Source organism: Coregonus lavaretus, assembly GCF_964263955.1.
Source record: "Coregonus lavaretus genome assembly, chromosome: 9".
NCBI lineage: Eukaryota > Metazoa > Chordata > Actinopteri > Salmoniformes > Salmonidae > Coregonus > Coregonus lavaretus.
In genome coordinates, this window is record NC_139996.1 from 3,673,046 (window position 1) to 3,683,568 (window position 10,523).

Here is a 10,523-nt window from a genome sequence, read left to right on the forward strand (position 1 = left end):
TTACTCATCAGTCAGCTATCTGGGGGGGGGTTCTACAGCCCCAGTTCACTGAAAAACCTACCAAATTTACCCAGCAAAACCAATCAAGTTTACCCACCAAGTTTACCAAGGAAAACCAACCAAGTTTACCAAGCCAAACCAACCAAGTTTACCAAGCAAAGTTAACCAAGTTTACCAAAGAAAATCCAACCCAATTGACCCAGCAAAATCAACCAAGTTTACCCACCAAGTTTATCTAAGCAAAACCAACCAAGATTACCAAGCAAAACCAACCAAGTTTACCAAGAACGACCAACCACATTTACCAAGCAAAACCCACCATGTTTACCAAGCCATGCCAACTACGTTTACCATGCAAAACCAACCACGTTTACCAAGCAAAACCAACCACGTTTACCAAGCAAACCAACCACGTTTACCAAGCAAAACCAACCTGATCATAAAAGATGTTGGACCATGTCATTTCATTATACTAGACAATTTCTGTCTCTTGTTTTTTATGTGTATCCTGAAAAGCACTCCATTGGTTATAGTTATGGAACAATTATTGGCATCTTCATGGGTAGGTCTTTAATGTCTCTGCATCAAACACAACTTGAGTCTGTATTGAAAAGTGGTGTGAACAGTGACTCTGGAGTGCACCCTCTTCTTGTTCTGCCATGACTGCTGACAAACCATTCATTTATGTTATTCCTTGCTCTGACTTGCTCATTGTCTTAATAAAGATGTAACGTTGAAACAATAGACAATGTGCTCAATCACAGGTCATCATTCAAAAAGTGGTTGTGCTGCTGACTCCCTGTTACTGTTATACAGTCCATATGAACAGCATTCCAATTAGACTGTTGAAGTGAAATGTTTAAGTGGGTGGGAAAAGGCACCAGACCCAGACACTCCCAGTCCCATGCCCTTCTCTGTCACACAGATGCTTCTTCCCTACGGCCCTCACACTCCTCTTTCTTCTCCCTCCCTTACCCTCCCGCCCTCTGCCCTGACTTACTGATGGCAGGCTGAGCATCCACACCTGCAACACACCTGCAACACACCTGCACAGGAGCATTGATCTCACTACCTGTCCCTGCCCACACACACCCTGTTCTGAGGCCTTAGTCAGCCATAGGTTGTATGAGTCAACACACCCTTGTCTGAGGCCTCTGTAGCTCAATTGGTAGAGCATGGCGCTTGTAACGCCAGGGTAGTGGGTTCGATCCCCAGGACCACCATTACGTGAAAATGTAGGCGCACATGACTGTAAGTCGCTTTTGATAAAAGCGTCTGCTAAATGGCATATTATTATTATTATAAATCAGATGTTGTGGCAGTAAACTGGCTACGCTCTCAGTCTATTGTGTGGTAGTGTGAGGAGGATATGGTATATACTCATACAAAAAGGGTTCCAAAACGGTTCTTCGGCTGTCCCCATAGGAGAACCCTTTTTGGTTCCAGGTAGAACCCTTTTTGGTTCCCTTTTGGGTTCCGTGTATGGAACCAAAAATGCTTCTTTAAAGGGTTCTCATATGGGGACAGCTGAAGAACCCTTTTAGAGTGTAGAACATAACATGAAACATGATGTGGAACTCTATCCCAGTGTGATATCAGATCTACTAATCAGTCTTTCAACAACCCTTGTCTCAATGCCATACCCTCCTATTTGAGTCATCTCTCTCTTTATCTCACACAAACACAGAGACACACACACACACACACACACACACACAAACACACACACACACACACACACAGAGAGACACACACACACACACACACACACACACACACACAGACACACACTCTCTCGCTCACTTTCTCTCTCACTTTCTCTCTCTTTCTCTCTCTCTCTCTCTCTCTCTCTCTCTCTCTCTCTCTCTCTCTCTCTCTCTCTCTCTCTCTCTCCCTCCATTGTCTCACGATGGTGTCATTCTGGTACATACGGTAGAGACAGGGGCTGAGCAGAAAACTGTTTCTCCATACCAAAGCCAAGCTAGTTGTGAGGGCGGTGACTATGAGAAGTCCTCTATAAATATATCAACACTTTCTACAGTTTCATTCCATCAGAGCACTACACTACGGAGAACCTTACCTGAGAAGTACCAGTCCTGATCACTACCCACTAAGAACTAATGGTGATGGTGAGTAAAGAGATTTGACCATTATTAGCTGTTGGCTGCTGTTCGGGGACAACTGTTTGAAATGAGGTTTTTTAACTCTGAATGTATTCACGGATACAATATTTGAACTTCTAATAAGAACGTCAGCAGCATCGTCAGACTGTTCATATTCCTAGTGCTATTGTTGCTGATTGACACACAATGATTGGACACTACTGTAGTAGGTAATTGATGGCAACCATGGCAAGATGACATTTGTTATTAGGGATACAAGGGTTCAGTGTTGGGTTGGTATGTCAGGGCATTTGGGAGACAGGTGTACTACACTAGGTTACAGACCTGCTCCCTATACCTGTCTGTTAAACTAGGTTACAGCCTGCTCCCTAGACCTGTCTGTTAAACTAGGTTACAGACCTGCTCCCTAGACCTGCTCTACAGCATTGGTTCCCAACTCTGGTCCTCCGGGCCTCCCAACAGTAAACATTTTTGTTGAAGCCCTGGACAAAAACACCTGATGACTTGATGATTTGTTGACAAGTAGAATGTCCAGAGCTTTAACAAACAGGAGGACTGGAGTTAGGCTGTTGGGGGTACTGGAGGACTGGAGTAGGGAACCACTGTTGGGGGTACTGGAGGACTGGAGTAGGGAACCACTGTTGGGGGTACTGGAGGACTGGAGTAGGGAACCACTGTTGGGGGTACTGGAGGACTGGAGTAGGGAACCACTGTTGGGGGTACTGGAGGACTGGAGTAGGGAACCACTGTTGGGGGTACTGGAGGACTGGAGTAGGGAACCACTGTTGGGGGTACTGGAGGACTGGAGTAGGGAACCACTGTTGGGGGTACTGGAGGACTGGAGTAGGGAACCATTGCTCTAGACAAAGGAGATCTAATCTGTCTTTGGGAATAGGGACCTTGATCTTGACTACCTCCGATCCTTAGGGGATGGTTGATCACTGCCCTCCTTTCACATACACTGGTCCAAAAATACATGCAGATCCATTTGAACACATTGAGATGAGTATATACTGTACCTAACAATGAGTTGTGAGTAGTGATGGCCAGAACAATTCTGTGTCATAAAACCAACGTATTAGCTGGTAATGTGTTACAGCACTGTTGTACACTGATCAGAGATACACACGCCAGGCGCACCACACCTTGTGTCAGTCAGAGCTTTAATCACAGGGTTCTGCACCACACCTTGTGTCAGTCAGAGCTTTAATCACAGGGTTCTGCACCACGCCTTGTTGTGTGATTGGCTCTAATCAAATCAAATCAAACTTGATTTAAAGGGACTTTTGATCTACAGTGCATTTGGAAAGTATTCAGACCCTTTGAATTCTTCCACATTTTGTTACATTACAGCCTAAAATTGATTAAATTGTTTTTTTTCCCTCATCAATCTACACACAATACCCCATAATGACAAAGCGAAAACAGGTTTCTAGAAATGTTTGCAAATTTATTTTAAAAAGAACTGAAATACCTTATTTACACAAGGATTCAGACCCTTTGCTATGAGACTCAAAATTGAGCTCCGGTGCATTCTGTTTCCATTGATCATCCTTGAGATGTTTCTACAACTTGATTGGAGTCCACTTGGGGTAAATTCAATTGATTGGACATGATTTGGAAAGGCACACACCTGTCTATATAAGGTCCCACAGCTGACAGTGCATGTCAGAGCAAAAACCAAGCCATGAGGGCGAAGGAATTGTCCGTAGAGCTTCGAAACAGGATTGTATCAAGGCACAGATCTGGGGAAGGGTACCAAAACATTTCTGCAGCATTGAAGGTCCCCAAGAACACATTGGCCTCCATCATTCTTAAATGGAAGAAGTTTGGAACCACCAAGACACCAAGAACCCGATGGTCACTCTGACAGAGCTCTAGAGTTCCTCTGTGGTGATGGGAGAACCTTCCAGAAGGACAACCATCTCTGCAGCACTCTACCAATCAGGCCTTTATGGTGGAGTGGCCAGACAGAAGCCACTCCTCAGTAAAAGGCACATGACAGCCAGCTTGGAGTTTGCCAAAAGGCACCTAAAGACTCTCAGACCATGAGAAACAAGATTCTCTGGTCTGATGAAACCAAGATTGAACTCTTTGGCCTGAATGCCGAGTGTCACGTCTGGAGGAAACCTACGGTGAAGCATGGTGGTGGCAGCATCATGCTGTGGGGATGTTTTTCAGTGGCAGGGGCTGGGAGACTAGTCAGGATCGAGGGAAAGATGAACGGAGCAAAGGACAGAGAGATCCTTGATGAAAACCTGCTCCAGAGCACTCAGGACCTCAGACTGGGGTCAAGATTCACCTTCCAACAGGACAATGACCCTAAGCACACAGCCAAGACAACGCAGGAGTGGCTTCGGGCCCAGCCAGAGCCCGGATTTGAACCTGATCGAACATCTCTGGAGAGACCTTAAAATAGCTGTGCAGCGACGCTCCCCATCCAACCTGACAGAGCTTGAGAGGATTTGCAGAAAATAATGGGAGAAACTCCCCAAATACAGGTGTGTCAAGCTTGTAGCTTCATACCCAAGAAGACTTGAGGCTGTAATCGCTGCCAAAGGTGCTTCAACAAAGTACTGAGTAAAGGGTCTGAATACTTATGTAAATGTGATATTTCAGTTTTTTATATATATATATATATATATATAACCCGTTTTTGCTTTGTCATTATGGGGTATTGTGTGTAGATTGATGAGTAAAAAAACCAATGTAATAATTTTAGAATAAGGCTGTAACGTAACAAAATGTGGAAAAAGTCAAGGAGTCTGAATAAATAATAATATGCCATTTAGCAGACGCTTTTATCCAAAGCGACTTACAGTCATGCGAGCATATATATATATTTTTTTGTGTATGGGTGGTCCCGGGGATCGAACCCACTACCATGGCGTTACAACCGCCGTGCTCTACCAGCTAAGCTACAGAGGAGCTACTTTCCGAATGCACTGTATATCAGAAAATATTAGTACATGACAAAAGTTTGTGGAATTGGGAGAAAAAAAAAGTGTTATCACATACGAATATCCTATTATTAATAGGCTATTGTTGTTTTTATTATTAATACTGCTATTATTGTTATTGTTATCATTAATAGCAGTATCAATGTTAATATTAGTAATATTATTATGAATATGAATGTTATTTATATCTATGTCATTATCATGATGTTATATTCTGTCATTAGTCCTATTGGGCCATCCACATGGCATAAAGCACAACGAGAGAGATTATTCTCCTGTCAGGTAACCTGTTCTCTCTCTCACAGACTCCACCCCGTTTTCAGCAGATACCTTTCATTACCGAGGGAGCAGTCTTTCGAAAAGTATCTCACACCTGAGTGAGAAACTCAACAACCAATATCGATTAAACTGATTCCCAAATTAATTATTTCCGGAACAGAATTAGTTAAACACGAGAAACAGACAAACAAACATCGCTCTCGGTTGGAATACTTGGAACTTTTATTTTCTATCTTTCTGAGACGTCCAACCGTCACAACCGAGTGTCGAAATGAGTTTCGTGACTCAAGATCATGTATTTTTGTCCGCTTTGCAGCCCAAGACCGCAGTCAGCACTTATGCTGTCCCGTCCGAGATCCAGCTCGGGGGTAATGGGGGCACCCTGTCGGATGAGATGACCCGGACCAAGCGGGTCCAGCAGCAGGTTGCTATGCGACTCGCCGAGAAAACCTCGACGCTTCCACGTCAGAACGGCTCAGCCTCACACTACACCTCCTCAGGTAGGAACTAACCTCCTATGGTGACATGGCACTCAAATGTACAATAAACTAACTATTGACTTGGCAATTAATGTGTTTACTGTAGCGGAATAATGTATTTAGCGTATTTCTACTATATGCCCATAGGGACCGATCCCGACCGTTAAATGCGCGTAAATGGAACGCTATTTCCCTTTTTATGCACTTTTCTCTCTACCATATTCAGACCTGGAATTGAAGCATGAAAATAGCATGCTATTCACCAACTAACTATTCGTTTTTTTGGTGGAGATCGAATAAATGAAGGTGTGGCGGAGGAGTGTCTAGGATTGTCTAGGTGTGTCTACATATAGCCATATTCTGACCTTGATTTAAACCCCTAATAATTCCACCACCTTTACTCGGGAGGAAACCATGAATAACGTCTAGCGAACCTACCAGTTCATCTACTTATTTTTTTCCCGATAGAAATAACACCATTCTCCATGCACTGTAATTTACAACTCGATAAGAGCTATTGATAAGAGCTAGGTAAATGAGTAATCCGTTTGGAGAAGGGAATCATAAAAATAAATTACACTTGATTTAGATCTATTTTACCTTATAATAGCTGGAAACAAATGTGAAACCAGTGACATAGCGGTAAACTGAAGCGTATCAACATATCAATTTTCCCACAGTAAAGTTTATGAAATGCTGTGCCATTACGCAGAATTTAAATTGTACGGCCATTTAACTTGTATCGTGTTAAATATTAGCCACTATCTGGAGCCACCGTCAGTAATGGCCATAGTCATTTACAACTGTCACTTAAGTGTTTGTTTCCTTCCATTTGTAGCCTACACCCCATTGGGCGCACACCTGCTTGAATCATCGTTGTTTCCTCTGCGCTTATAACGCCAAGGTAGTGGGTTCGAACCCCGGTGCCACCCATACACAAAAAAATGTGTGCACGCATGACTGTAAATCGCTTTGGATAAAAGCGTCTGCTAAATGGCATATTATTATTTCGAACCAACGTGGAATAGACTTTGAATCCCAGTGGGATTTCACATAATTCCATTACCATTCCGTTTACCTTTCTTTCCTCTGTGACGTCTGTGTAGCTGTTCCTGAGAGTCGCTAGCATTAGTGGATCATATTTGGCTAACGTTGTGCAATAATTTGGGACATGTAGCCTATTTGAATTATTATGGAATTGAGACCGCACATAGCAGTTTAAACCTGGAGCTTGTATATGCAATTTACAGGATGAATCAAACCACTGTATTTTTGATTCATCAATATATTTAGTGTGTACAGGCTCTCCAAACCTGTTTTTTATTATTAATAAATACTTTCCTATCCTAAATAATCTACAAGATCAGAGTATTTTTAAATCTACCAATTGGTGCTGAAACGGAGACGGATATGCAAATATTTAGACAGCTTTCTTTCTCTGATCCCTAATATTCTGAACCCATTCCCTCGATATATTCGAGTCAATATATTCGATTATTTTGACAAAATCAAAACTTTAGGGATGGCTTAAGATAAATGTACTAAAAACCTTCTTGTACCTCTGAGTATATGCATTTGACTTTCCACACCTGTCAGCATTTTTTTTCTCCTTGCTGTAAATGTTGGAGGGAAAGTGTCCATTCACACACACACACACACACACACACACACACACACACACACACACACACACACACACACACACACACACACACACACACACACACACACACACACACACACACACACACACACTTCGAAAGGACTGTGAGAATTAACCTTTACAGTAAAACAAAGAAAAAAACTGCTGCACCCTCTTGCTTTTAGAATGTATGAAAATAGTTAGTTTAACTGACAAGCCCAAACAAGCATGGCTTTTATGAAATTATCTCACTGCCAGGTACGAGAGAGAGTGGGGGGGAGAGAGGGAGAGAGAGAGAGAGAGAGAGAGAGAGAGAGAGAGAGAGAGAGAGAGGGAGAGAGAGAGAGAGAGAGAGAGAGAGAGAGAGAGAAAACCAAAGAAAAGTAACAACAGTGATAAATGGTTTGATGAAGAATGCAAAAACCTAAGAAAGAAATTGAGAAACCTATCCAACGAAAAACATAGAGACCCAGAAAACCTGAGCCTACGCCTTCACTATGGTGAATCACTAAAACAATACAGAAATACACTACGGAAAAAGAAGGAACAGCATGTCAGAAATCAGCTCAATGTAATTGAAGAATCCATAGACTCTAACCACTTCTGGGAAAATTGGAAAACACTAAACAAATAACAACACAAAGAGCTAGCTATTCAAAACGGAGATGTATGGGTAAACCACTTCTCCAATCCTTTTGGCCCTATAACAGAGAACAAACAGCAAAAAAATATACATGATCAAATGCAAATCTTAGAATCAACTATTAAAGACTACCAGAACCCACTGGATTCTCCAATTACATTGAATGAACTACAGGACAAAATATAAACCCTCCAACCCAAAAAGGCCTGTGGTGTTGATGGTATCCTCAATGAAATGATAAAATATACAGACCACAAATTTCAATTAGCTATACTTAAACTCTTTAACATCATCCTTAGCTCTGGCATCTTCCCCAATATTTGGAACCAAGGACTGATCACCCCAATCCACAAAAGTGGAGACAAATTTGACCCCAATAACTAGTGTGGGATATGCGTCAACAGCAACCTTGGGAAAATCCTCTGCATTATCATTAACAGCAGACTAGTTCATTTCCTCAGTGAAAACAATGTACTGAGCAAATGTCAAATTGGCTTTTTACCAAATTACCGTACGACAGACCACGTATTCACCCTGCACACCCTAATTGACAAACAAACAAACCAAAACAAAGGCAAAGTCTTCTCATGCTTTGTTGATTTAAAAAAAGCTTTTGACTCAATTTGGCATGAGGGTCTGCTATACAAATTGATGGAAAATGGGGTTGGGGGAAAAACATACGACATTATAAAATCCATGTACACAAACAACAAGTGTGCGGTTAAAATTGGCAAAAAACACACACATTTCTTTCCACAGGGCCGTGGGGTGAAACAGATATGCAGTTTAAGCCCCACCCTCTTCAACATATATATCAACGAATTGGCGAGGGCACTAGAACAGTCTGCAGCACCCAGCCTCACCCTACTAGAATCTGAAGTCAAATGTCTTCTGTTTGCTGATGATCTGGTGCTTCTGTCCTCAACCAAGGAGGGCCTACAGCAGCACCTAGATCTTCTGCACAGATTCTGTCAGACCTGGGCCCTGACAGTAAATCTCAGTAAGACAAAAATAATGGTGTTCCAAAAAAGGTCCAGTTGCCAGGACCACAAATACAAATTCCATCTAGACACCGTTGCCCTAGAGCACACAAAAAACGATACATACCTCGGCCTAAACATCAGCGCCACAGGTAACTTCCACAAAGCTGTGAACGATCTGAGAGACAAGGCAAGAAGGGCCTTCTATGCCATCAAAAGGAACATAAAATGTGACATACCAATTAGGATCTGGCTAAAAATACTTGAATCAGTTATAGAACCCATTGCCCTTTATGGTTGTGAGGTCTGGGGTCCGCTCACCAACCAAGAATTCACAAAATGGGACAAACACCAAATTGAGACTCTGCATGCAGAATTCTGCAAAAACATCCTCCGTGTACAACGTAAAACACCAAATAATGCATGCAGAGCAGAATTAGGCCAATACCCGCTAATTATCAAAATCCAGAAAAGAGCCATTCAATTCTATAACCACCTAAAAGGAAGCGATACCCAAACCTTCCATTACAAAGCCATCACCTACAGAGAGATGAACCTGGAGAAGAGTCCCCTAAGCAAGCTGGTTCTGGGGCTCTGTTCACAAACACAAACAGACCTCACAAAGCCCCAGGACAACAACACAATTAGACCCAACCAAATCATGAGAAAACAAAAAGAGAATTACTTGACACATTGGAAAGAACAAACAAAAAAACAGAGCAAACTAGAATGCTATTTGGCCCTAAACAGAGAGTACACAGTGGCAGAATACCTGACCACTGTGACTGACCCAAACTTAAGGAAAGCTTTGACTATGTACAGACTCAGTGAGCATAGCCTTGCTATTGAGAAAGGCCGCCGTAGGCAGACCTGGCTCTCAAGAGAAGACAGGCTATGTGCACACTGCCCACAAAATGAGGTGGAAACTGAGCTGCACTTCCTAACCTCCTGCCAAATGTATGACCATATTAGAGACACATATTTCCCTCAGCGATCCACAAAGAATTCGAAAACAAACCCAATTTTTATAAACTCCATTATCTACTGGGTGAAAAACCACAGTGTGCCATCACAGCTGCAAGATTTGTGATCTGTTGCCACAAGAAAAGGGCAACCAGTGGAGAACAAACACCATTGTAAATACAACCCATATTTATGTTTATTTATTTTCCCATTTGTACTTTAACTATTTGCACATTGTTACAACACTGTATATAGACATAATATGACATTTGAAATGTCTTTATTCTTTTGAAACTTCTGAGTGTAATGTTTACTGTTAATATTTATTGTTTAGTTCACTTTTGTTTACTATCTACTTCACTTGCTTTGGCAATGTTAACATACGTTTCCCATGTCAATAAAGCCCTTAAATTGAAATTGAAATTGAATTGAGAGAGAGAGAGAGAGAGATAGA

At 42.1% G+C, this 10,523-nt stretch overlaps 1 protein-coding gene across 2 annotated transcripts in view; it reads left to right on the forward strand.

Moving 5' to 3' along the window:
* The first annotated feature begins 1,943 nt into the window (after positions 1-1,943).
* LOC311134747 (plakophilin-3-like) overlaps positions 1,944-10,523 on the forward strand; it is a 30,981-nt gene continuing 22,401 nt past the window's right edge. The window contains exons 1-2 of one of the 2 annotated variants that reach the window (XM_084168524.1): positions 1,944-2,129; positions 5,679-5,862. In XM_084168524.1, the coding sequence (XP_084024650.1) occupies positions 2,121-2,129; positions 5,679-5,862 (193 nt within the window). In that variant the 5' untranslated portion in view covers positions 1,944-2,120. Of the gene's footprint in view, positions 2,130-5,363; positions 5,863-10,523 lie in introns of those variants that run through there. The other variant, XM_084168523.1, reaches the window with a different exon arrangement.